The sequence below is a fragment of the Eulemur rufifrons genome, chromosome 2, assembly GCF_041146395.1.
Source record: "Eulemur rufifrons isolate Redbay chromosome 2, OSU_ERuf_1, whole genome shotgun sequence".
Taxonomy (NCBI): Eukaryota; Metazoa; Chordata; class Mammalia; order Primates; family Lemuridae; genus Eulemur; species Eulemur rufifrons.
Genome location: NC_090984.1, coordinates 47413603 through 47441388, shown reverse-complemented (window position 1 = coordinate 47441388; position 27786 = coordinate 47413603). Strand labels below are relative to the sequence as shown.

Genomic DNA, 27786 nt, shown 5'->3' with positions numbered 1-27786 from the left:
GGCTTAAGGGAATGCTGTGACTGGTTTGATCTTCTCTTCAGCCCACTAAAACTTTTCCGTATCAAAAAGAATGCTATTTTGCTTCCTTATCTTGTGTTTACTGGACTAACACTTTGAATTTCATTCAAGAACTTTTCCTTTGCATTCACATCTTGGCTGTTTGGCCCAAGAGGCCTAACTTTTGACCTGTGTTGGCTTTTGATATGCCTCCCTACTAAGCTTAATCATTTCTAGTTTTTGATTTATTAATAAAGTGAGAGATGTTTGACTCTTCCTTGAACACTTAGGGGCTATTGTAGGGTTATGAATTGGCCTCATTTCAATATCCTTGTGTTTCAGGGAATAGGGAAGCCCAAGGAGAGGGAGAGAGATGAGGAATGGATGGTCAGTGAAGCAGTCAAGAACACACTTGGCATTTATTGTTTGCTATCTTATATGGATGTGGTTCGTATAGCCCCAAAACAATTTAAACAGTATCATCAAAGATCACAGATCACAAATCATTATTATAGATAATAATGCAAAAGCTTGAAATATTGTAAGAATCACCAAAATGTGATGCAGAGACATAAATGAGCATATGCTGTTTTAAAAATAGTGGTGAAAGACTTGCTTAACACAGAGTTGCTTCAATTTATAAAAAACAACCCCTCTTAAAAGAAAAAAACCAACATGGTATATGCAAAGCACAACAAGATGAGGTATGCCTATACTTACTTGTTTTCAATCCTTTTAAATTTATTAAGGCTTGTTTTGTGTCTTAACAGGTGTACCATCCTGGAGAATGTTTCATGTATAAGTTAAGGAGAGTTTTCTGTTGCTGTTGTAGTGTTTTATATATGTTAGGTCTAAAGAGTTGTTCACGTCTTCTATTTCCTTGTTAATCTTTTGTCTAGTTGTTTTATCCATTACTGAAAGTGGGGTATTGAAGTCTCTAACTATTAATTGTCTTTTTCACTCAGTTGTGACAGTTTTTCCTTTATATATTTTGGGGTTCTGTTTTTGGGTGCATATATATTTATAATTTTCCACTAAGCGCTGCTTAGTACATCTCAGAAATTTTTATGTATTCTATTTTTGTTATCTTTCAGTTCAAAATATTTTTAATTTCCCTTGTGATTTCTTTTGTGGCTCCTGATTTATTTATAAATATATTTTAAAATTTCCAAGTATTTGGTACTTTTAACGTTTTCGGTTATTGATGTATAATTTGATTTATAATTCGGGTCAGAGTACATACTTCATGCAGGTTTAGTCTTAAAATTTATTGAGACTTGTTTTATGGCTCAGCATATGGTCTATCTTGGTGAGCACTGCATGCGTGATTGAAAAGTATGTGTTTTCTTCATCCATTGTGTGAGTGGTCAAAAGTTCATTAGGGCTTGACTGCTTCAGTCCTTTTGGACCTATTAAGTACATCTTTTACAACCTACTTATAAAAAGGGCAAAATCTCTATACATCAGCTTCCTTCTTCAGATGTTCATCTTTCTTTCCAGTGAAATACCCCCTCGTTATTTTTGAGTTCAAAGGGCCTTCTTCTAAGCTTTCCCAAAGCCCTCTTCACTTTCTCCATGCAGAGTGATTTAGCATTTTATATATATAATATGATAATTAAATATGCCTACCTGCTAGGTTTTTTGCTTTTCATGGGCAGAGATTATCATTTTCAATGTTTTATTTCCATTCTGGCAGCAGGTCACCAATGAGCGTTTTATTTGAATGAGCTTAACTTCTTAAGACTGGGCTACTTTATATGTATCTTTAAGTCTTTTAAGACCTACTTTACAGCAATATATTTTTTCACAATTTTTTTTGACTTCCATTTGATGATTGTGGGTTTAAGGTAGGTTCATGCATAGGTATTTTTGAAAAGGCTCTTATAAAAATTTTTACAGAATTTGATTAAAAACAACTTTTAGAAAAAATTTCCCCATGCTTTGCTATATAGAAATATTCCTATTCTAAGGGAGTTCTGTTTTGAAGAACAAAGGAATTCAGAGAAAATTTATGGATTGTAAATAGGATTATTAAATAAGTAATACATGCCTTGAATGATAAATCCCTTTGTACTTTAACATTAACTCTTTAGGAGAAAAAGCAGTATTTGTTTTACTTGGAGATGGCAACTTAAAACCGAACACCATTTGGTTGTGGAAAAAAGTAGTCTATTGGAAAAATACTTTCGGACTCCTCTGGTGAATTCTTTGAGTTTGTAGGGGGTGTCTTAGGTCAGTTCAAGTTGCTATAACAAGAATGTCATAAATTGGGTGAGTGGCTTACAGGCAACAGAAATTTCTTTCTCATACTACTGGATGTCAAGGCGCAGACAGATTTGATATGTGATAAAGGCCTGCTTTCTCATACACCACCAGGCTCTTTATATAACCTTATTGGGACACTAATCCAATTCATGCCCTCATGGCTTAATCACCTCACAAAGGGCCCACCTCTAGATACCATCACATTGGGGATTAAGTTTCAACATGTGAATTGAGGTGAGGGGTGCAAACATTCAGTCTATAACAGGGTTTTTGTTTTTTTAAGTAGGCACTATAAATGTGTGTAGTTTCTACATTTCAAAAAAAGTTTCTTTATTTTCTGTAACTGTTGTGTTTAATTAATAAGAACACAATTTCTGAGACTTCCTAATTGGTCATTGAAGACTTTAATCTTTGCCAGGAATTTCTATACCTTTGGGAGTTTAGTATGCTTAACTGGAGTTAGACTTTTCTGTGAAAGCATTCACTGTTGTGAACAGCTTTATCATCCTCTGCACATTATAGCCTTTTCTTTCTTTCTTTCTTTTTTTTTTTTTGGAGACAGAGTCTCGCTCTTTTGCCCTGGCTGGAGTACCATGGTGTCAGCCTGGCTCACAGCAACCTCAAAGTCCTGGGCTCAAGCAATCCTTCTGCCTCAGTCTCCCAAGTCACTGGGACTACGGGCATGCGCCACTATGCCCGGCTAATTTTTTCTATATATTTTTAGTTGTCCAGGTAATTTCTTCCTATTTCTTAGTAGAGACGGGATCTCGCTCTTGCTCCTGACCTCGAGCCATCCTCCTGCCTCAGCCTCCCAGAGTGCTAGGATTACAGGCGTGAGCCACCACACCTGGCCTGTAGCCTTTTCTAATACATTTTTCATTTTGAGCCTCAAGATGGCAAGGTGAATATATTTTTTTAGACAAGTGAAAAAACACAGGTAAGTGACTATAGTTTAGCTATGACTGAAGTAGGATTGGAATTCACATCTCTTAATTCTTAGTTTAGTAGTCTTTGTATTCTGTCTCACAAATTCTAACTCAGGGTGTGTCCTTAACTCCATAGAAGTGTTGGGAGAATTTTGCCATCCATTAATTTTCCTATCTATAAAATGAGAGAGTTTAATTAGATAGCCTCATAGTTTCTTTCTGATGTGAATTCAGTTTTAAAAGTATCTTCTGTGGTAAGATTGGAATTTCTCAAAATGATTGAACCATTGCTGTTACACTAATAGGATTGTTGATTATTGCAGTTATGCTCATGGAATTCATGCATTGACTGACAGTTTTTTTCCACTACATTGTGACTTCCAGAAGGGTAAAACCCTGTCATATCTTGTTGACTATTTATGCTCAGTGCTTACCTATCCCAGTAGTTAAATGATCAATAAATAATTGTTGAATGATTAAACACATGATAATGTGGGCATGGGTGGAGGCAGCATAGTATTGTGGAAAGAGCAGGCACAACACACTCTTTGATGTTACCTTTACTTTTTTTTCAGAGGTTGTTGGAAAGGTTACAATATTAAGTATAAAATACAGTACCTTTTACTTAAAATGTTAGTTTTCTTATTTCAGTCTCCTAGAGATTTAGGCTTCTTTTTAAACCAAGAGATTTTTATTATATAAGCTGGGCACATTTGGGTACGCTAGGTTGAATTTTAATAACCTTTGTTATTTTTCTCCTGTAGTTTTACATGTGGCACCCATAAAAGATGAGGCTGAGAACACGGAAAGCTTCTCAGCAATCAAATCAAATCCAGACACAACGCACTGCCAGAGCAAAGAGGAAATACTCAGAGGTTGATGATAGCCTGCCTTCAGGAGGAGAAAAACCACCGAAGAATGAAACCGGCTTATTGTCTTCAATTAAAAAATTCATTAAAGGAAGCACACCCAAGGTAATGGTTTTACCTTATACTTATGTGTCATTTAAAGTGAAACTTAGGATGTTTTCTCTACGCAAGTACAGATGAGAAAGCTGACATTTCTAGAGTCCATTTTCAGGAGATGTCTATATTTTAGTGTTATTATACTTTAAGCATTTTACATGCAAGATGCTTAATGGCAATTCAAGAAGAACATTATTTATCCCATAGAACTAATCCACTTAGCCTCTGCTTTTTCAGCATAGTAATAATTATAGGTGGCAACATCAATTTTTCCTTATTCTTTTACTTGAGTTTCTTTTACTTCCATTTTCTTTCATTTCAAAGAGAGTTAAAGTTTCTTGTTAATATCATTCACTATCTAGGATAGTGATTTCTTTTATGTGAATTCCAACATTTGTACAAATGAAAACGTATTACTTCAATAAAGAGGAAACAAGATTGCTAAAAAAAGAATTGTCGCTGACCAGGAGTCATATGCACCAGATTCATACTCTGGACCCACTCGAGTGACCTAAGGAGAGTCATTTACCCCTTTAAGCTGTAGGAAGATAGTAAAATGGGACTAATACTAACTGCTATGTTTGTCTCAAGAGTTGTTTTCACATTAGGTGGCACAACAGGTAGAAAAGCAGTTTGAGAAATGTTAAGGCATTGTATAAATGTATAGTGTTTTTCATTGTAGATTTTGTTATGACTGTTTACTACTTTTGTGTTCTTTCTTGGATAATTATTTATATGATAATTTTTTTCATTATAATGTAAGGTTATTACTTTGACAAGGAGAAAAATAAATCACTGTGTTGACTTGTTCATGGGGGTGGATTTTCTTGTAATAGTATTCACAAAGTTTAATTACTGTGAATCACTGGGCAAGATTTATAAGTTTTTTTTTGTGTGTGTGTGTATAGGGTTTTTATTTTTGCTTTGGTGGCTTTATTTTTTTATGTTGCTAATACTGTAGCTATAATTTCTTTGTTAATTTTAAGTAATTAGAATTTTTTAAAAGTTTGAGTTATATAAACCTACAAGTATCCTAGTATTATCACATAACAAAGATCAAATTTTTTCTAGATACATGAATACCCATTTCTATAAATTCCTAATGGGTTGTCATCAGCCTGTGTTGATGGGAAGCTTACTATATGTCAGTTCATTCTCGTAAACAGCTGTAATTGTTGCAAAGTGCTTTCTCATCTTGTAGAAAATATATCTACTCTTTACTTTCTCACATGTTCCTTTTTTGCAGTCTTTCACTTGAAAACAGATACTATGTTCCCTTACATGTGTAAGGGCAAACATTCAGTCATTATCTATTTTTAGTATTTCTAGTTTTCATTGCATGGCATTATATGATATATATCACCATCTTGGTCACCTTTTCCTATTATTCATAACAACCAGAAGTGAGGATAGGTTTTTGTTATATTTTTTAACTTTTGTTCATATTCACAGTTGACCCATGAACAATGTGAGGGTAGGAGTTCGAGACCAGCCTGAGAAAGAGCGAGACCCCGTCTCTACTAAAAATAGAAAGAAATGATCTGGACAGCTAAAAATATATAGAAAAAATTAGCCGGGCATGGTGGCACATGCCTGTAGTCCCAGCTACTTGGGAGGCTGAGACAGAAGGATTTCTTGAGCCCAGGAGTTTGAGGTTGCTGTGAGCTAGGCTAACGCCACGGCACTCTAGCCTGGGCAAGAGAGTGAGACTCTGTCTCAAAAAAAAAAAAAAAATTTTACATATAACTTTTTTTAATTTCAAAATATTAAGGGGGTACAAATGTTTTTGTTACATGGATACCTCGTATAATGCTTAAGTTGGGGGTTTTGGTGTGCCTGTCAACAGAATAGTGTTCATTTTATTCAATAGGTAAATTTTTATCCCTCCCTTTCCCCTCTCACCCCACTCCCTTCTTGGTTTTCAGTGTCCTTTGTATCTCTTTGTGCCTGTGTGTACCCATTGTTTAGCTCCTGCTTATTAGTGAGAACATACGGTGTTTGGTTTTCCATTCATGATATACTTCATTTAGGATAATGGTCTCCAGTTCCATCCAAGGTGCTGTAAGTGACATTGTTTCATTCCTTTTTATGGCTGAGTAGTAGTATTCCATGGGGGGGAATACACACACACACACACATGCATTTTCTTTATCCACTCATCAGTTGATGGTCACTTAGATTGAGTCCACATCTTTACAATTGTGAATTGTGCTGCAGTCAACATTTGAGTGCAGTTGTCTTTTTGATAAAATAACTTCTTTTCCTTTGGTAGATACCCAGCAGTGGGATTGCTGGATCGAATGGTAGGTCTACATTTATTTCTTTGAGGAATCTCCATACTGTTTTCCATAGATATTGTACTAATTTGCAGTCCCACCAACAGTTTATAAGCATTCCTTTCTCTCTGCATCCATGCCAGCATGTATTGATTTTTTTTTTTTTTTTTTTTTTTTTTTTTTTGTTGAGACAGAGTCTCACTTTGTTGCCCAGGCTAGAGTGAGTGCCGTGGCGTCAGCTTAGCTCACAGCAACCTCAAACTCCTGGGCTTAAGCGATCCTACTGCCTCAGCCTCCCGAGTAGCTGGGACTACAGGCATGCGCCACTATGCCCGGCTAATTTTTTCTATATAGATTTTTAGGTGTCCATATAATGTCTTTCTATTTTTAGTAGAGACGGGGTCTCGCTCAGGCTGGTCTCGAACTCTTGACCTTGAGCAATCCACCCGCCTCGGCCTCCCAGAGTGCTAGGATTACAGGCGTGAGCCACCGCGCCCGGCCATGTATTGATTTTTGACTTTTTAATAATGGCCATTCTGATAAGGGTAAAATGGTATTTCCTTGTTGTTTTAATTTGCATTTCCCTGATTAGTGATGTTGAGCATTTTTCCCATATGTTTGTTGGCCATGTGTCTATCTTCTTTTGAAAAACTTCTGTTCATATCTTTTGCCCACTCTTTGATGGAGTTGGTTTTTTCTTGCTGATTTATTTGAGTACTTTGTAGATTCTGGATGTATAGTTTGTGAATACTTTATCCCATTTTATAGGTTGTCTGTTCACTCTGTTGAGTATTTGCTTTGTTGTGCAGAAGCTTTTAAATTTAATTAAGTCCCATTTATTTATTTATTTCTACTGTTGCTGTGTTTGCCTTTGGGGTCTTAGTCATGAATTCTTTGCCTAGGCCAATGTCTGGAAGAGTTTTTCCCATGTTTCCTTCTAGAATTTTTATGGTTTCATGCCATATGCTTAAGTCTTTTATCCATGTTGAATTAATTTTTGTATATTACAAGAGATAGGGATCTTGTTTCATTCTTTTGCATGTGGCTATCCAATTTTCTGAGCACTGTTTATTGAATAGAGCTTCCTTTCCCCAGTGTATGTTGTCTGCTTTGTTGAAGGTCAGTTGGTCATGGCTATATGGTTTTATTTCTGGGTTCTCTGTTCTATTCCATTTGTCTGTGTCTCTGTGTTTGTACCGGTACCATTGCTTGTGTAATTTGAAGTCAGGTAATGTGATGCCTCCAGATTTGTTCTTTTTGCTTAAGATTGCTTTGGCTATTCAGGCTCTTTTTTGGTTCCAAATGAAGCTTACGATTATGTTTTGTAGGTCTGTGAAATACAATGTTGGTATCTCGATGGGAATTGCATTGAATCTGTAAATCACTTTGGACAGCATGGACATTTTAATGATGTTGATTCTGCCAATCCATGAGCAAGGGATGTTTTTTCCTTTTTGTCCTCTGCGATTTCTTTCATCAGTGTTTTGTAGTTCTCCTTGTAGAGATCTTTCACCTCCTTGGTTAATTATATTCCTAGGTATTTTATTTTCTTTGTAGCTATTGTGAATGGTATTGAGTCCTTGATTGCACTTTCAGCTTGACTGTTACTAATATATAGAAATGCTACTGATTTGTGTACATTGATTTTCTAACCTGAGACTTTGCTGGATTTATTTATCAATTCTAGGAGTCTTTTGGTTGAGTCTTTAGGGTTTTCTAGATTCAAGATCATATCTTGAGCAAACAGGGATAGTTTGACCTTCTCTTTCCTGATTGGGATGTTCTTTATTTCTTTCTCTTGCCTGATTGCTCTGGCTAGGACTTCCAACACTATGTTGAATAGAAGTGATGACAGTGGGCACCTTTGTCTTGTTCCAGTTCTTAGAGGGAATGCTTTCAACTCTTCCCCATTCAGTATGATGTTGGCTGTGAGTTTGGCATATATGGCTTTTACAATTTTGAGGTATGTTCCTCCTATGCCTAGTTTGTTGAGGGTTTTTATTATGAAAGGGAGGGTGCTGGTTTTTATCAAATGCTTTTTCTGTGTTTGTTGTGATGATCTTTGTTTTTAATTCTGTTTATGTGGTGAATCACGTTTATTGATTTGTGTGTGTTGAAACAGCCCTGTATCCCTGGGATGAAACTTACTTGATCATGGTGAATTTTCTTTTTCTTTCTTTCTTTTCTTTTTCTTCTTTTTTTTTGAGATAGAGTCTTGCTCTGTTGCCTGGGGTAGAGTGCCACGGCATCAGCCTAACTCATAGCAACCTCAAACTCCTGGACTCAAGCAATCCTTCTGCCTTCAGCCTCCTGAGTAGTTGGGACTACAGGCGTGGGCCCTCATGCCCAGCTAATTTTTTTCTGTTTTTATTAGAGACCAGGGTCTTGCTCTTGCTTAGGGCTCCGGCTGGTCTTGAACTCCTGAGCTCAAGCAATTCTCCTGCCTTGGCCTCCCAGAGTGCTAGAATTACAGGCGTGAGCCACCATACCTAGTGTGAATTATCTTTTTGATGATAATTGAATTTGAATTCAGTTTCCTAGTATATTGTTGATGATTTTTGCATCTATATTCATAAGGGATATTAGTCTGTAGTTTGCTTTTTTTGTTGTGTCTTTTTCTGGCTTTGGTATCAAGGTGATTCTGGCTTTACAGAATGAGCTAGAGAGGATTTCTTCCTTCTCAGTGTTAGGAATAATTTCTGTAGGATGGGTACCAGTTCTTCTTTACAGGTCTCGTAGAATTCGACTGTGAATCTCTCTGGTCTGGGGCTTTTTTTTTTCTTGGGACGTTTTTTATTACTGCTTCAATCTTGCTGCTTGTTATTGGTCTGTTCAGGATTTCTATTTCTTCTTGATACAGGCTTGGGAGGTTGTGTGTTTCCAGGAATTTATCCATTTCCCCTAGGTTTTCTAGTTTCTTTTTATAGAGGTTTTCATAGTATTCATGAATGATACTTTATATTTCTGTGTACATCAGTTGTAATGTCTCCTTTTTCATTTCTGATCGAATTTATTTGAGTCCTTTCTCTTCTACTTCTGGTTAATCTGGCTATCTGTTGATTTTGTGTATATTTTCAAAGAACCAACTTTTTGGTTCATTGATCATTTGTAATTTTTTTTTCCATTTCATTTAACTATGCTCTAAGCTTTGTTATTTCTTTTCTTCAGCTGGCTATGGGTTTGCTTTGTTTTTCTTTTGCGAGTTCCTTGAGATGTGACATTAGGTTGTTAATTTGTGATCTTTCTGTCTTTTTGATGTAAGCATTTAAGGCTGTGAACTTTCCTCTTAGGACTGCTTTTGCTGTATGTATCCCATAGATTTTGAAAGCTTGTGTCACCTTTTTTATTCATTTTGAGGAATCTTTTGATGTCCATCTCAATTTCATTATTGACCTAAGGATTGTTCAGCAGCAGGTTGTTTAATTCCCATGACTTTGTGTAGATTTGAGAGTTTCTCTTGGAATTGATTTCTAGTTTTATTCCACTGAGATCTGAGAAAAGATATATGGTATGATTTTGATTTTTTTGAATTTGCTAAGACTTGTTTTGTGGCCTAAGATAGTGATCAATTTTGGAAAATGTCCCATGTGCTGATGAGAAGAATGTATATTCAGTAGTTTTGGGGTAGAATATTCTATAAATACCTGTTAGGTCCATTTGTTCTAGAGTCCCATTCAAGTCTAGTGTAGTGTTCTTTTATTCATTTTTTGCTTCCATGAGCTGTCCAGTTCTGTCAGTGGGATTTTGAAGGCAATTAAGATGCTAATGTTATTTCTTTGCTTAGATCTAGTATAATTTGCTTTATGAATCTGGGAGTATCTCTGTTAGGTGCATATATATAATATATTTAGGATTGTTGTGTCTTGTTTAATTGGCCCTTTTACATATAACAACCATCTTTGTCTTTTTTTTTTTTTTTAATCTATTGTTGATTTCAAGTCTGTTTTATCTGTTAAGAGAATGGCTACACTTGCTCACTTTTGGTTTCCATTTGTGTGGAATATTTTTTTCCATCTCTTTACCTTGAGTCTGTGTCAGTCCTTGTGGTTTAGATTTGTTTCTTGGAGATAGCAAATAGCTGGGTTGTGATTCTTCATCCAGTCAGTCTGTGTCTTTTAAGTGGGCCATTCAGACTGTTCACATTGAGTTTTCATATTGATATGTGGGCTCATGTTCTGTTTATCATTTTGGATGATACCTTATTTTGTTTTGCCTCTTGTGCTATTATTATTTATAAGAGCTGTGAGCTTTAACTTGTGGGTATTTTTAGACTGGTAGATATCTATCATGCTGTTCCATGTGTAATGCACTTTTCAGTATTTCCTGTAGGGCAGATCTAGTACTGACAAATTCCCTTAGTATTTGCTTGTCTGGAAAAGTCTTTATTTCTCCATCATTTATGAAACTTAGTTTTTTTGGAGGATACAGAAATCCTGGCTGATATTTCTGTTTAAGAAGACTAAATATCGGTCCCTAATCCCTTGTACCTTGTAGGATTTCCGCTGAGAATTCTGCTGTTAGCCCAGATGGGTTTTCCTTTACAGGTTAGTTGTTGCTTTTGTCTTGCAGTTTGTAGAATTTTCTCCTTCATTTTGACTTTGGTTAGGTTGATGGCTATGTGTCTTGGGGATGTCCTGTTTGCTATGAATCTCCCTGGAGTTTGAAGACCATCTTGTATCTGGGTATCTAAATCTCTGGTGATACCAGGGAAGTTTTCCTCAATAATTCCCTTGAATAGGTTGTCCATGCTTTCTGTTTTTTCTTCTTCTCCCTCTGGGATACCTATAATTTGTATATTGGCTCGTTTCGCATAGTCCCATATTTTCTGAGTGATGATTCATTCTTTATTTTTTCTGCATGTTTTACTGACTGGGTTAGCTCAAAAGCCTTGTTTTCAAGCTCTGAGATTTTTTTTCTTTTAGGCAGGGGTGGGAAACCTGTGGCCATCTGATTTCAAGATTGTTCTTTTTTAGCCGCCAAAGGAGACAAGAAAAGCTTCACCTTTCTCTGCTGCACTCCTTTTACTAGGTCATTATATGAAATGTCCGATTTCGAATCAGAAGTGTAGTCTATTATATCTCAAACAAGAAGCAGTACAGTTAGTTAATCAAAGTATGTGCCTAACTTATTGACACAGTTTTGCCATCTTCAAGATAGCTTGTTTATGCCAGCAGTGAAGAAGCCTAGAGGGCAAGTGGCGATGAAATCGCGAAAGGCGTTTTCCACGGCTTGTTGAGAATTGATTATTTTTCCTTGTGAGAGGTGGTCCAAAGCCTGGAATAAGTGGTAGTCAGTTATTGCAAGGTCTGGTGAATACGGTGGATGACAGAGAATTTCCAAGCCCAGCCTCTTTAATTGGAGCAGCGTTGTTTGTGTGACATGTGGGTCCAACATTGTCTTGCAAGAGGATTGCCCTGTCTCTGTTGACCAGTCTCGGCCGCTTAATCTCAAGCATCCTCATTATTTTATCCAATTGGTTGCAGTAGACACCCATTGTAATCGACTTACCAGGTTTCATGAAGCTGTAGTGGATAATACCAGTGCTAGACCACCAAACAGACACCATTAGCTTTTTTTGATGAATATTCGGTTTTGGACTGTGTTTCTGCACTTCATCTTTATCCAACCATTGTGCCGAACGCTTGCAATTGTCAAAAAGAATCCCTTTTTCATCACATGGAACAATATGGTGTAGAAATGGTTTGCCTTTATGTTGTGACAGCAAAGAAAGGCAAGCTTTGAGACGATTTCTCTTGTGGTGCTCGTTTAATACATGCACTCGTTTAACACATGCGGAACCCATCTATCTAGCTCCTTTACCTTGCTAATTTGTTTCAAATGGTCCACTATTGTTGGAATAGTAATGTCAAACCTTGCTGCTAGGCCGGGCGTAGTGGCTGATACCTGTAATCCTAGCACTCTGGGAGGCCGAGGTGGGCGGATCGTTTGAGCTCAGGAGTTCAAGACGAGCCTGAGCAAGAGTGAGACCCCGTCTCTACTAAAAATAGAAAGAAATTATATGGACAACTAAAAAACAAGTATATATATATAAGATTAGCTAGGCATGGTGGCGCATGCCTATAGTCCCAGCCACTCGGGAGGCTGAGGCAGTAGGATCGCTTGAACTCAGGAGTTTGAGGTTGTTGTGAGCTAGACTGACGCCACAGCACTCTAGCATGGGCAACAGAGTAAGACTGTGTCTCAAAAAGAAAAAATAATTAAAAAAAAAGAAGTATAGTTTGAAAAAAAACAAAAACAATTAAAAAACAAACAAACAAATAAACGTGTAGGTTGAGATGGATTTACTTCCACTACAGCTTTCAGCTCATCATTATCCACCTTGGTCTCAGATCACCTATGGGACTCATTTTCAAGATTAAAATCACCAGAACAGAACTTCTCAAACCATCAACATACTGTGCGTTCATTAGCCATACTCTTCCCAAGCACTTCGTTATTTCCAGCTGTCTGTGCAGCATTGGTTGCATGATGGAACTTGTATTTGAAAATAACTCAAATTTTTGACTTATCCATTGTTTCACAAAAAATGCTCTAAAAAAAATTTATTTATTTATTTATTTATTGAGACAGAGTCTCGCTCTGTAGTCTGGGCTAGAGTGCCATGGCGTCAGCCTAGCTCACAGCAACCTCAAATTCCTGGGCTCAAGCAATCTTTCTGCCTCAGCCTCCCAAGTAGCTGGGACTACAGACATGTGCCACCATGCTCAGCTAATTTTTTTTCTATATATATTTTTAGCTGTCCAGATCATTTCTTTCTATATTTTAGTAGAGACAGGGTCTCACTCTTGCTCAGGCTGGTCTTGAACTCCTGACCTCAAGCAGTCCTCCCGCCTCGGCCTCCTAGAGTGCTAGGATTACAGGCGTGAACCATCACACCTGGCCTAAAAATATTTTTGAAAGATAATGACAAGGTGAACTGTACATTTGAAAGACTGAGGATGTACCTTCACAATAAAAATAAAAGAAGGAATGTCAATATGAAATGTTAGAGATACCAACTGTCAATCTTAGTACTTTAGGACATTGGACTTTCATACTTAATAACCTAATACTAAAAGGATTTGTTCTGTAAAATTTAAATTTAGTCAAAAGGCCGCACTTAAGGACCTAGAGAGCCACATGTGGCCTTAAGCCTACAGGTTCTCCACCTGCTGTACTTTGTAATTTCCTAAATGACTCTTTAACTAGCCTGTTGTTTTGTTTTTATGTCATCAGAATTCTTTTGCTGGTTTCTTCTTGTATGAAACCTCTCCTCTCAGTGCTGGGCTGATAGGTTTGTGGTGTACCGTTCTCCTGGAAACTCACCTACCTAGTGAGAAGGATCAGAGGTCCCTACATAGTGCTTTTGTGTCCTACTCCAGAGAATTGACTCAGTTGGAGAGGGATGCACTGAGAGCCTGTGTCGCAGCTCTTGAACGCCATTTTCCCATTCCCCTGTGGTTGTCAAAGTCCAACCTACTGCTGAGGCATACTCATTTGGATTGATGGGTTGGTCCCCAGGCTGCTTTTGGAAGCTCTTCCTGCAGGCTGGACAAGTCCCTCTCCATGGAGATGGGTATGGGTAGTGTGACTGTGTCAGGAGCCTAGATACATCATCGGAGTGCAGCCAATGACAGAGTGGGTCTCAGGACCTTGGTTGGGTGCCTGGGCATGTCACAGCAGTACAGCCAGCAGCAGGACGAGTTGTAGGATCTTGGCAGATGTCTGGGTGGATCACAGGACCATGGTTGGTGGTGGGGTTGCATGTCAGGCTACAGCAGTTGGGCCACCTGCAATTTGTGGGGCTGGAGAGATGTGTGGTGCCATGCCAGAGAGGTATGGTCTCTCCCTCTGCACACGGTCTGACTGGTAGCTGCTATGGTGCTACTCAGGTGGTAGTGGCGGCACTGTTGAGATGGTGCTGGCAGATGATGAGAGCTAGTGGGTGTCTTCTTTGCTTGAATGCCTGGGAGCCAGCTTGTGGAGGGGGTTAAGAGGGTGCACAGCACCCAGTCACAGTGTGCCTAAGAGCATCCATCCTCCCCACTCTGTCTCTGGACTGGCAGGGGTAATAGGGAGGTGGCTGCAGTGGGGCCAGTGTCTCTGTACACTGGGTGCTCTGGGCTGAGACTACAGTTATGTCTGTTGAAGCGACCTGAGATCAGAAGCTGTCGGGACCCTACTGTGCCTGCTCTCCAGGGCAGTGCTGCTGCACAGTCTCCAGGCAGCTAGCTCCCTGATCAGTTTGGAGGCCTGCTGTGGTGGGGGAGCCCCTTCACTGCTTGGGTTGCAGTGTCTACTGGGGCAGTGTGGAGCTCTGGGGATCTCTCCCCTACCCCTTCCCCATGTGTAGATGCTTCCCCCAAGTACCTTTCGATCTTGCCCAGTGAATCACCCTACCTGTCCCTCCCTTGGTTTGTGTGTCCCTAGTTGCTTCTTTGATGCTTCACAATGCTGTCTTTGAGATGAGTCATTTGTGATTGAACCCTCTACCTGCATCCTTTGATCCTCTCCTTGAGAGTGGCAAGTGCAGGCTGAGTCTACTCTACCACCTTGGTCCTCTTCCCACATATAACTTTTCACTCCCCAGCAACTTTATTAATAACCTACTGTTGACTGGAGCCTTACTGATAACATAATCAGTCAATTAATGCATATTTTGCATACTGTGTGTATTACATACTATATTCTTACAATAAAGTAAGCTAGTAAAAAGAATATGTTCTTAAGAAAATCATAAGGAAGAGAAAATATATTTACAATTTATTAAGTGAAGGTGGATCATTATAAAGGTGTTCATTCTCATTATCTTCACATTGAGTAGGATAAGGAGGAGAAAGAGTAGGCGGAAGGGTTGGTCTTGTCTGGGGTGGCAGAGGGTGAAAGACAATTTGTGTATATGTGGACCTTTACAACTCAAACCCGTGTTTAAGGGTCACCTGTACTTTCTTTCACCGGAACTTTTTTCTGTCAGTGTGATTATATATTATACTTTTTTTCCCCTCTTTTGGTAATTGGCTCAGTCTTTGCTGGTCAGGAAATTTTTACTCCTCTTAACTAAAACATTCAAGATTTTTCTGTGGAAATTTGTCAGGTTTCTTTTTTTTTCCTAACCAAAATCTGAGAGTTTTCATTAAAGCCTGTTGATGCAAAAATGTTGCATAGGAAAGGGCCATGAAAAACCTGTTTGTAAACTAATGTCTTATTCATTAATCAATATTTTAGAATAAGATTTTTCCTACAGTTACAAATTCACTTAATTATACTGTTACTCAACTGAGATTTTTAAAATCATATTCTATAAGATTGTTAAAGAAATTAGTATTTGAATGCTTTGCTGAATGAAGGTACACTGTGTCTTTTCCCCAACTAATGACCCAAAGTAAAATGATTACTTTGTCATGTATTAATTTTAATGAGCTCATACTGGCTTTTAATTATTGTTGGTTTCTTATCTCCATTGTCCCAAAGTATCATTTTGATGATGTATTCTAAAGTTGTGTTGAGCATCTAGATAGTGCTTGCTTATGTATCTATCTTAAATACAACGTCATTTGTCTTTTTCAAAATTTGGGTGGAGATTCACATCTACAATATGTTGAATGTCCATTAAGTGCTTTATATCCAGCATGTCCTCTTAATCCTTATCTTTTGATATTTTATAGAAGAGAAAAACTGAGGCTTACTAAACTTAGGTAACTTGCACAGTGTCGGTAATAATAATAACAACAATAATTATAATAGTAACTTTCCCAAGATAAAAATGTCATAAAAAATAACATGCTGGGCATGGTGGCATGCACCTGTAGTTCCCACCTCCTCAGGAGGCTGAGGCAGGAGGATCGCTTGAGCCCAGGGATTTGAGGTTACCATTAACTATGATTGGGCCATTACATTGCAGCCTGTGCGAGACCGTCTCTAAAAAAATATTTAAAAAAGCACAACAGCACTTACTAACTGTTATTGAGCAGTTACTATTTGCCAACCAGTGTTCTCAGTGTTTTAGGTGTACTTATTTAAGCCTCACAAACTGTGTGAGGTAGGCATTATCATCTCTTTATTACAGATGAGGAAACTGATATACAAGGAGGTTAAATAACTTGTTCAAGTTTACTTAGTTTTTTTTTTTTTTTTTTTTTTTTTGAGACAGAGTCTCACTCTGTTGCCCAGGCTAGAGTGAGTGCCGTGGCGTCAGTCTAGCTCACAGCAACCTCAAACTCCTGAGCTCAAGCGATCCTCCTGTCTCAGCCTCCCGAGTAGCTGGGACTACAGGCATGCACCACCAAGCCCGGCTAATTTTTTCTATATATATATTTTTAGCTGTCCATATAATTTCTTTCTATTTTTAGTAGAGATGGGGTCTCGCTCTTGCTCAGGCTGGTCTCGAACTCCTGAGCTCAAACGATCCGCCCACCTCGGCCTCCCAGAGTGCTAGGATTACAGGCGTGAGCCACCGCGCCCGGCCAAGTTTACTTAGTTTTAAGAGGCAACACTGGAAACCAATTATCCTGGTTCCAGAGTGACTCTTACCTCCTGTATACTACTGCATCTCCAAGAAATGACAGTGCTGGAATTTAAACCCAGGTCAGTATCTGACTGATACTTATGCTCTTTCTCTTTTACCATTCTGTCTTAAAGTAGCTAGAAACTGTCTAGAAGTTCAAGATCAAGGTGTTGGCAGATTTGGTATCTTCTGAGACCTCCCTCCTTGACTTGCAGATGGCTGCCTTCTCACTGTGTCCTTAAATGGTCACCCTTTGGTCTGTGTATTGAATATATCCTAATCTTCTCTTCTTGTAAGGATACCAGTGATATTGGCATTAGGGGTTCACCCTAATAAACCTCTTTTAACTTTATTACCCTTTTTTTTTTTTTTTTGGGAGATAGACTCTTGCTCTGTTGGCCTGGTTAGAGTGCATTGGCGTCATCATAGCTCACTGCAACCTCAAACTCCTGGGCTCAAGCAATCCTCCTGCCTTAGGTACCTGAGTAGCTGGGACTACAGGTGTGTGCCATTATGCCTGGTTAATTCTTCTATTTTTAGTAGAGACAGGGTCTCACTCTTGCTCAGGTTGGTCTCGAAATCCTAAGCTCGAGCAATCCTCCTGCCTCAGCCTCCCAGAGTACTAGGATTATAGGCATGAGCCACTGCACTGGCTTAATTCCCTTTTTAAAGGTCCATCTTCAAATGTAGTCACATTGTCTGGTACTCAGGGTTACAGCTTGAACATATGAATTTGAGGAGGCTACAGTTCAGCCTATAACAGTTGAATGAAACCTTCAGTCTCGTTTTTAGAGACAGGCTCTCCATCTGTCACCCAGGCTGGAGTGCAGTGGTATGATCATAGCTCACTGCAGCCTTGAACTCCTGGGCTCGAGAGATCCTCCTGCCTCATCCTCCAGTGTAGCTGGGAGTACAGGCGTGTGCTACCATACCCTGCTAATTTTTCTTATTTATTTATTTTTTTTGGTATGGCTGGGGTTTCATATGTTGCCCAGCATTTTCTCAAACTCCCCAGTTCAAGCAGTCCTCCCACATCTGCCTCCCAAAGTGCCAGGATTATAGGTGTGAGTCACCACGACCAGCCTTTTGTCTCTTTTAAATCCAGATTTTATGATTTAGTGACTTACACTTCTCTGACTTCAGAATTCGGAAATAGTAAGATTGTTCACACGGAGGCTTTCTGCTTTTAGCACCGTAAAGTTTCTAATATATATTTGAAATGAAGGGCTCAAACTAAATATATTTGCTTTGTACCAGGAATCTCTCTACATCTTTCTAAATAGGTGGTTTGTAGAATTTTCCCTATAACAAAACAGCCTTTTCCTCTGTTCTTACCTAAATACTGTTCTATGATAGTTGCAGATCATCAATTTCCATATGGATATCATTTTAATGAAATACTAATATATTCTTATCACTTGTATTAAGTCAGTGGTTTTAAATCTTTTTTTTTTTTTTTTTTTTTTTTTTGAGACAGAGTCTCACTTTGTTGCCCAGGCTAGAGTGAGTGCCGTGGCGTCAGCCTAGCTCACAGCAACCTCAAACTCCTGAGCTCAAGGGATCCTCCTGTCTCAGCCTCCCGAGTAGTTGGGACTACAGGCATGCACCACCATGCCCGGCTAATTTTTTCTATATATATTTTTAGCTGTCTATATAATTTCTTTCTATTTTTTTTTTTTAATAGAGATGGGGTCTCGCTCTTGCTCAGGCTGGTCTTGAACTCCTGAGCTCAAACGATCCGCCCACCTCGGCCTCCCAGAGTGCTAGGATTACAGGCGTGAGCCACCGCGCCCGGCCGGTTTTAAATCTTTTAACTGTGATCCACAGAAAGGAACACATCTTATACTATGTTTATACTCACCTTAACATATGTGATATACTTGAATTTTCTTTTCTGTCCTACTGTTTCTTCTTTTAAAGATGATCGTAATACTTTAAATTGATTTTATGATTTCCTTGATAGGTTGCATGCATCCCTTAGCTTGAAAAACATGATTAGATGAAAAATTTCTTTGAAACTCTTTAATGCCATATTTCGTATTTTTATTTGGGAATTTTATTTCTCCCTACCAAAGTTAAATCCCACTTGTCATGTAAGCAAGTCTCTCTAGATGTGTTCTTTAATAATTGGATAAGTGGCCGACCGCGGTGGCTCACGCCTGTAATCCTAGCACTCTGGGAGGCCGAGGCGGGCGGATTGTTTGAGCTCAGGAGTTCGAGACCAGCCTGAGCAAGAGCGAGACCCCGTCTCTACTAAAAATAGAAATTAGCTGGGCATGGTGGCACATGCCTGCAGTCCCAGCTACTCGGGAGACTGAGGGATGAGGATTGCTCGAGCCCAGGAGTTTGAAGTTGCTGTGAGCTAAGCTGATGCTACGGCACTCTAGCCCAGGCAACAGGGTGAGACTCTGTCTCAAAAAAAAAAAAAAATAAATAATAATAATAATTGGATAAGTGTAGTAATTTATCATTTATTGTAGAATGAAAAAAAATAAGAAGGTGAGTTACACTGGTTGAATTTATGGAGGAAATGACAGTTTATTTTAAGAGTCATTCATATTGATTAATTTTTTCTCTCTGTCTTTCTCTATACACCCCCCCCTTACATGCATATATTTATATAAAGTCATGTGTTTAATAATGGGGGTATGTTCTGAGAAATGTATGTTCTGAGAAGTATTTTGTTTGACAATGTCATCATCGTGTGAACATTGTAGATTGTACTTACACAAATGTAGATGATATAGTCTACTACACACCTAGGCTATGTGGTGTAGCCTGTTGCTCCTAGGCTACAAACATATAGTGTACTACTGTACTGAATACTGTAGGCAGTTGTGACAGAATGGTAAGTATCTATATATCTAAACACATTTAAACGTAGAAAAGATATGGCAGACAGGAGGATTGCTTGAGGCCAGGAGTTTGAAACCAGCCTAAGTAAGAGTGAGGTCTTGTCTTTAGAAAAAAATAGAAGCAGTTAGCCAGGCGTAGTGGCACAGGCCTATAGTCCCAGCTACTCAGGAGGCTGAGGCAGAATCACTTGAGCCTAGGAGTTTGAGGTTGCACTGACCTGTGATGATGCCATTATACTCTAGCTGGGGTGACAGAGCGCGTCCCATAATCTTATGGGACCACTGTCGTATATGTAGTCTGTCATTTAGAGAAACTTCATGTAGCATATGTGGTACGTGAATGTATTTCCTTGCTCTCTCTGCTGAACTATGTGCACCTAGCACCCAGATCTTGGTTTCTCAGTACTATTCTCCAGTAAAAGGAGCTAGGGTTCTGTTTTAGTTCATTTTATGTTGTAACAGAATAACTGAGATGGAGTAACTTATCAAGAAGGAGGTTTATTTCGTTCATAGTTTTGGATGTTGGAAATTTCAAAATCATGCAGCTGTATCTGGTGAGGGCCTTATTCTGCATCATAACATTGTAGATGGCATTACGTGGTGGGAACACATGCAAAAGAGGCAAAACATGAGGTGTGACTTTGCTTCATAATAACCCATGCTTGTGGTAACTAATCCAGTTCTATAAGAGTGAGAACTCACTCCTGTGAGATGACATTAATCCCTTCAAGAGGGTGCATCTCTCATGACCCAAATGCCTCTTAAAGATCCCACCATCTCTCAACACTGTTATTTGCATTGGGGACATGCCTCAATGTGAGTTTTGGTGAAGGTAAACCATATTCAAAACTTAGCAGGTTCCTTGAAGAAATGTCTCATTCTATGGCTCGTGTAGTAACAGATTATAACTTCTAGAATGAAATAACCCATGAGACTATGATAAATACATAGATAAATTAATAAGTGGAGAAGAAGGAAAACTTTTTGCCTCTCTTCCTCCTAACTTCCATGAAGATACCAGTTTAGCAAGCAACATTTCTTGGTGCTGGTGGAGATCAAGAAACCCCCTGGGAGTTAGAGGTCCCTCCTAAAGCTTGGGATATGCAAGTACTCTACCTGGGAATCAGAGTCTACCAGGGACCCAAAAGAACATCTCGGCAGCTGGCTCTATCACAAAAACACCAACAAATGACAAAGAGAACAGCGATATAGCACATTATAGCTTCTTCCAACTCAAGCAAACAGGGTGTGGCTGATACACACTCACAGGTACTACCCACCATCACTAAAAGTAGGTTGGAGGACCTAACTCACTACACATTGTTGGGAAGAGGTGAAGACAGCAGGTCAGAAGTATCCCAAGAGGTATACCAAACCTGCTAGAACACCCCGTAATCAACTTATGACCAGCACTCCTCTCCCTGGCACACTCAGGACTCGATCCTTGGGGACCTAGAGACAGGCCCATAGGCCAGGCTTACCACCCCCAGGTCTCGACTGAGAGGCCAGATGAGAAGGAATTAGCAAAAGAATTCTGGAAATGTGAAAAGTCAGAGCAAAAGGACACCCCCAAAAGAAAACAGTAACTCCCTACCAGTGGATACCAACCAAAAAGGAAAAATTGAAATGACAGGTGAAGAATTTTGAATATGGATTGTAAGGAAGCTCAATGAAAGACAAGAGACTATAGAAACCCAACACAAAGAAACCACAAAAATAATGCAGGAAATGAATGAAAAATTTACTAAGGAAATCGAATTATGTTAAAGAAAAAAAGTCTAACCAAAACATCTAGAAATGAAAATTTCATTTAAGGAAATACAAAACACAGGGGAAGGCCTTAAGTATAAACTAGATCAGGCAGAAGAAGGACTCTCAGAGCTTGAAAACAACATCTTCGAGTTAAGTCAGTCAAAGAGAAAGACCTGAGAAGCAAGAGGAACTAACGAAACTACAAGAAATATGAGCCTGTGTAAAGAGACCCAGCATAAGAATCATAGGCATCCCAGAGGGCAAAGAAGAAAATACACAAGGTTTGGAAAACCTATTTGAGGGAATAACAGAGGAAAATGTCCCTAGCCTTGCTAGAAATATTAGAGTGGCCAAAGTAAACATGAAAGAGGCACTCCTACTTAACGAGCCCAGCTGTAAGGAGAAAGCAGCAGGTAACTTATGAAGGAAAATCTATCACAGTAACTGCACACTTCTCAACTGAGACCTTATAAGCCAGAAGGGATTCAGGCCCCATTCTCAGTCTTCTCAAACAGAATACTGCCCAGCCTAGAATTTTATATCTTGTAAAACTAAGGTTCTCATATGAGGGAGAAATAAAGCCTTTCTCAGACAAGCAAACACTGAGGGAATTTGTCAAGACCAGACCTGCCCTGCAGAAAGTACTCAGAACTGTATTGTACATGGATTAGGAGAATAGATACCCACCAGTGTAAAAGCACCCAAAAGCTATAGGTCAAAGCCTGGATACCAAAATGGCTCAAGAGGTAAAACAAAGGAATAAAGTTCTACTCAACAGGATTGAACAGAAATACACCCCATGGATCAATTCTTTCAATAAATGTGAATGGCGTGAACTCCCCACTCAAGAGACATAGGCTGGCTGAATGGACAAAAAAATATAAGCCAAGTATCTGTTGTCTCCAGGAAACACATCTAATCCACAAGGATTCATTCAGACTCAAGGTCAAGTGATGGAAAACACTATTCCATTCAAGTGGAAACCGAAAGAAAGCTGGTATAGCCATTCTCATGTTAGATAACATAGACTTCAAATCAACAACAGTAAAGAAAGACAAAAATGGTCATTATATAATGGTGAAGGGAACCATTCAACAAAAAGACATAACAATCCTAAATATTTATGTACCTAACACAGGTTTACCCAGATTCATAAAGCAAACCCTACTTGATCTAAACAAAATGATAAACGGTAGCACTGTAATAGCTGGGGACTTCCAACACCCTACTGACAAAGCGGGACAGATCCTCCAGGTGGAAAATAAGCAAAGAAATGATGGACTTAAACAGAATTCTAGAACAAATGGGCCTAACAGACATTTACAGAACATTCTGCCCCAAAACCACTGAATATATGTTCTTTTCATCAGCTCATGGATCATTCTTTAAGATCGATCACATCCTAGGCCACAAAACATGCCTCAACGAATTTACAAAAATAGAAATTATACTATGTATCTTTTCAGACCACAGTGCAATAAAATTAGAAATTAGTCCCAATAGAAACACTGAACTGTACACAAAGTCATGGAAATTAAACAACCTACTACTGGATAGGTATTGGTTCAAGGAGGAAATTAAGATGGAAATCAAAAGATTCTTCAAACTAAATGACAATGGGGATACAAGTTACCAAAAAATCTGTGGGTTTCAGCAAAAATAGTCATAAGAGGAAAATTCACAGCCATAAATGTCTGCATCTAAAAACCAGAAAAATCACAAATTATTAATCTAATGAATGATCTCAAGGAATTGGAGAAGTAAGAGCAAACCAATCCCAAACCGAGCAGAAGAAAAATAACTAAGGTCCGAGTAGAGTTAAATGAAATTGATAGCAAAGGAATTATACAGAAGATTAATGAAACAAAAAGTTGACTCTTTGAAAAGATGAACAAAATTGACAGGCTTCTCACTATATTAAACAGAAACAGAAAAGAAAGTTCCCTGATCTCAATCAGAAATGAAAAAGGAGATATTACCACTGATACTATAGAAATACAAAATATTATCTGTGAATACTATAAAAATCTCTATGCACATAAACTTGAAAACATGGAGGAAATGATCAAATTCTTGGCAACACACAACCTTCTTAGGCTTAATCAGGAAGAAATAGAACTCATGACCAAATCAATATCAAGTAACAAAATTGAAGCAGCAATAAAAAATCTCCCAAGAAAAAAAAGTCATGTTCCAGATGATTTCACAGCTGAATTTTACCAGACTTTCAAAGAAGAACTGGTACCTAGACTGTGGAAATTATTTCATAACATAGAGAAGAAGGGAATCCTGCCTAGCCCATTCTACAGGAAGCTGGTGTCACCCTGATACCAATGCCAGGAAAGGACACAATAAAAAAAGAAAACAAACCAATATCCCTTATGAATATAGATGTAAAAGTTCTCAATAAAATCCTAGGAAACTGAATTCAGCTGCACATCAAAAAAATAATCCACTACAATCAAGTGGGCTTCATCCCAGAGATGCAAGGATAGTTCAATATACGCAAATCTATAAATGTGATTCACCACTTAAATAGAAGCAAAAACAAAGACCATCTGATCCTCTCAGTAGATGCAGAAAAAGCATTTGACAAAATTCAGCACCCTTTTATGGTAAGAAACTCTTAAGCGAATAGGCATACCTCAATATTATAAAAGCCATATACAGCAAACCCATAGCCAACATCATACTGAGCGGGGAAAAACTGAAAGCATTCTTGCTTAGAACTGGAACTAAACAAGGTTGCCCACTATTACCATTTCTGTTTAACATAATGCTAGAAGTTCTAGCCAGAGCAAGCAGGCAAGAGAAGGAAATTAAGACTATCAAAATGGGGAAAGAAGAGGTCAAACTATCGCTCTTTGCTGACAATATGATCTTGTATCTAGAAAACCCCAAAGATTCTGCCATGAGACTCCTGGAATTGATAAACAAGTTCAGCAAAGTCTCAGGCTACAAAATCAATGTACACAAATCAGCATTCTTATTCCAGCAACAACAGTCAAGCTGAGAATGAAATCAAAGATTCAGTACCTTTCACAATAGCAACAAAGAGAATAAAATCCCTAGGAATCTTTTTAACCAAGGAGGTAAAAGAACTCTACAGGGAGAACTGTGAAACACTGAGGAAGGAAATCGCAGAGGATGTAAACAAATGGAAAATCATATCATGCTCATGCTTCGGCAGAATCAACATTGTTACGATGTCTATAGTATCCAAAGTGATTTACAGATCGAATGCAATCCCCATTAAAGTATCAATGTCATTTTTTTTTTTTTTTTTTTTTGCATATCTGGGAAAAATACTTCTTCGCTTTGTATGGAACTAGAAAAGACCTGAAATAGCCAAAGCAACTTTAAGCAGTAAGAACAAATCAGGAGACATCACCTTACCAGACTTTAAGCTATACTACAAGGCTATAGTTAACCAAAACAGCATGGTACTGGCACAAAAACAGACCTAGACCAATGCCTCAGAAGAGAGAACCCAGATATAAAACCATCCTCATATTGCCATCTGATCTTTCACAAAGCAGATTTAAACATACACTAGGGGCCGGGCGTGGTGGCTCATGCCTGTAATCCTAGCACTCTGGGAGGCCGAGGTGGGCGGATCGTTTGAGCTCAGGAGTTCGAGACCAGCCTGAGCAACAGCGAGACCCCATCTCTACTAAAAATAGAAAGAAATTATATGGACAGCTAAAAATATATATAGAAAAAATTAGCCGGGCATGGTGGTGCATGCCTGTAGTCCCAGCTACTCGGGAGGCTGAGACAGGAGGATCTCTTGAGCTCAGGAGTTTGAGGTTGCTGTGAGCTAGGCTGACGCCACGGCACTCACTCTAGCCTGGGCAACAAAGTGAGACTCTGTCTCAAAAAAAAAAAAAAAAAAAAAAACCAAAAACATACACTAGGGAAGAGAATCCCTACTCAATAAATAGTGCTGGGAAAATTGGATAGCTACATGTAGAAGACTGAAACAGGACCCGCACCTCTCACCACTCACAAAAATTAATTCATCATGGATAACAGACTTAAGCCTAAGGCATGAAACTATAAGAATTCTACAAGAAGAGTTCGGAAAAACTCTTACAGATATTGGCCTAGGCAAAGAATTTATGAGGAAGACCCCAAAGGCAGTCACAGCAACAACAAAAATAAATAAATGGGACCTGCTAAATTAAAAAGCTTCGGTACAGCCAAGGAAACAACCCACAGAGCGAATAGACAGCCTACAGAATGGGAGAAAATATTTGCATGTTGTACATGTGATAAAGGGCTAATAACCAGAATCTATGAAGAACTCAGGTGAATCAGCAAGAAAACATAAAAAAAAACCCATTAAAAATTAGGCAAAAGGCATGAACAGAAGCTTTTCAAAAGAACGTAGACTAATGGCCAATAAACAGATGAAAGAATGCTCAATGTCTCTAATCATCAGGGATCAAAACCACAATGAGATATCACCTAACTCCAGTGAGACTGGCTTTTATCAAAAAGTCCCAAAAGAACAGATGCTGGCCTGGATGCAGAGAGAAAGGGACACTTATACACTTGTTTTAGTACAGCCTCTATGGAAAGTAGTATGGAGGTACCTCAAAGAATTAAGAGTAGACCTACCACTTGATCCAGGAATCCCACTACTGGGTATTTACCCAAAGGAAAAAAAGACATTTTATAAAAAAGACACCTGTACCCGAATGTTTAATGCAGCACAATTCACAATCGGAAGGATGTGGAATCAACCTAAGTGCCCATCAACACATGAATGGATCAATAAAATATGGTGTTACGTATACCATGGAGTATTACTCAGTCATAAAAAAATGGTGAACTAATACCTTTTGTAACAACCTAGATGGAACTGGAGACCATGCTTTTAAGTGCACTATCACAAGAGTGGAAGAACAAAAACCATATGTACTCACTACTAAATTGAAACTTACAGATCCGTACACGTGCATGTATGGTAGTAAAATTCAGTGGAAATCAAGCAGGTGCAAGGGGGGAGGAGGGGACGGGTAAATTCACACGTAACAGGTACAGTGCGCACTATATGGGTGAGGGACACACTTACAACTTTGACTCAAACTGCACAAAACCAATTCATGTAACTAAAATGTTTGTATCCCTGTAACATTCTGAAATTATTAAAAAAAGCAACATTTGTTAAAGAGACTTTTATGTCCACATTAGATTTATACCTTCCTTGAAAGTCAAACGGCCACACATGTGTGGATGTCTTTCTCATATGTGTTTTGTTCCATTGAACTGTATATCTATCTTTATACCAGTACTACACTGTCTTTATTAATGTGGTTTTATAGTGAGTCTTAAAATGAAATAGTATAAGTCCTCCAACTTTGTTCTTTTTCAAGTTTGTTTTATTGTTTTAGATTCTTTATATATTCATATAAATTTTAGAATTAGCTTGTCTAGGCTGGATGCGGTGGTCTCACGTGTAATCCTAGCACTCTGGGAGTTCCAGGCAGGATGATTGCTTTTCACTCAGGAGTTCAAGACCAGCCTGAGCAAGAGTGAGACCCCATCTCTACAATTAATAGAAAAATTAGCCAGGCATGGTGGCGCATGTCTGTAGTCCCAGCTACTTGGGAGGCTGAGGCAGGAGGATTGCTTGAGCCCAGGAGTTTGAGGTTACAGTGAGCTACCATGACGCCAGTGCACTATTTAGCTGGGGTAACAGAGTGAGACTCTAGTCTTGGGGGAGGGGGGGAAGAGAAAGAATTAGCTTATCTATTTCTTCTATTAAAGCCACTGGAATTACAATAGAAATTATATTGAATGTGTAGATCGTTTAGTGAGAATGGGCATCTTAACAGTATTGATTCTGAGTCTGCGAATTCATGATCATGATATACCCCTTCTTTAATAGATATTCTTAATTTTTCTGAGTAATGTAGAGGTCTTGTACAACTTTCAGTAGTTTTATTCTTACATATTTGATGTTTTGTGATAGTGTTTTAAATGGTATACACTTAACATTTTTATTTTCTATTTGTTGCTAATATATAGAAATATTTTTCTGTATTGACCAGGTACTGTATGAAATTGCTAAATCACTAAATAGTTCTAGTCTTTGGAAGAGTTCATAGATTTCATACATCTATAATCATGTCATATGCCAAAGAATGAGAGTTTTACTTACTCTTTTTTGATCACTGAGCCTTTTATTTCTTTTTCTTCACTTAATACACTGTTTAGGACCGGTAGTATGATGTTTTA

The 27786-nt window shown here is 38.5% G+C and overlaps 1 protein-coding gene across 1 annotated transcript in view; it reads left to right on the top strand.

Annotated features, from left to right (window-relative positions):
- The window catches only part of CTDSPL2 (CTD small phosphatase like 2), an 89779-nt gene that overhangs the window by 22122 nt on the left and 39871 nt on the right, over positions 1-27786 (top strand). Inside the window, exon 2 of the mRNA XM_069460689.1 lies at positions 3953-4162. Coding sequence (XP_069316790.1) covers positions 3977-4162 — 186 coding nt within the window. The 5' untranslated portion in view covers positions 3953-3976. The remainder of the gene's footprint in view (positions 1-3952; positions 4163-27786) is intronic.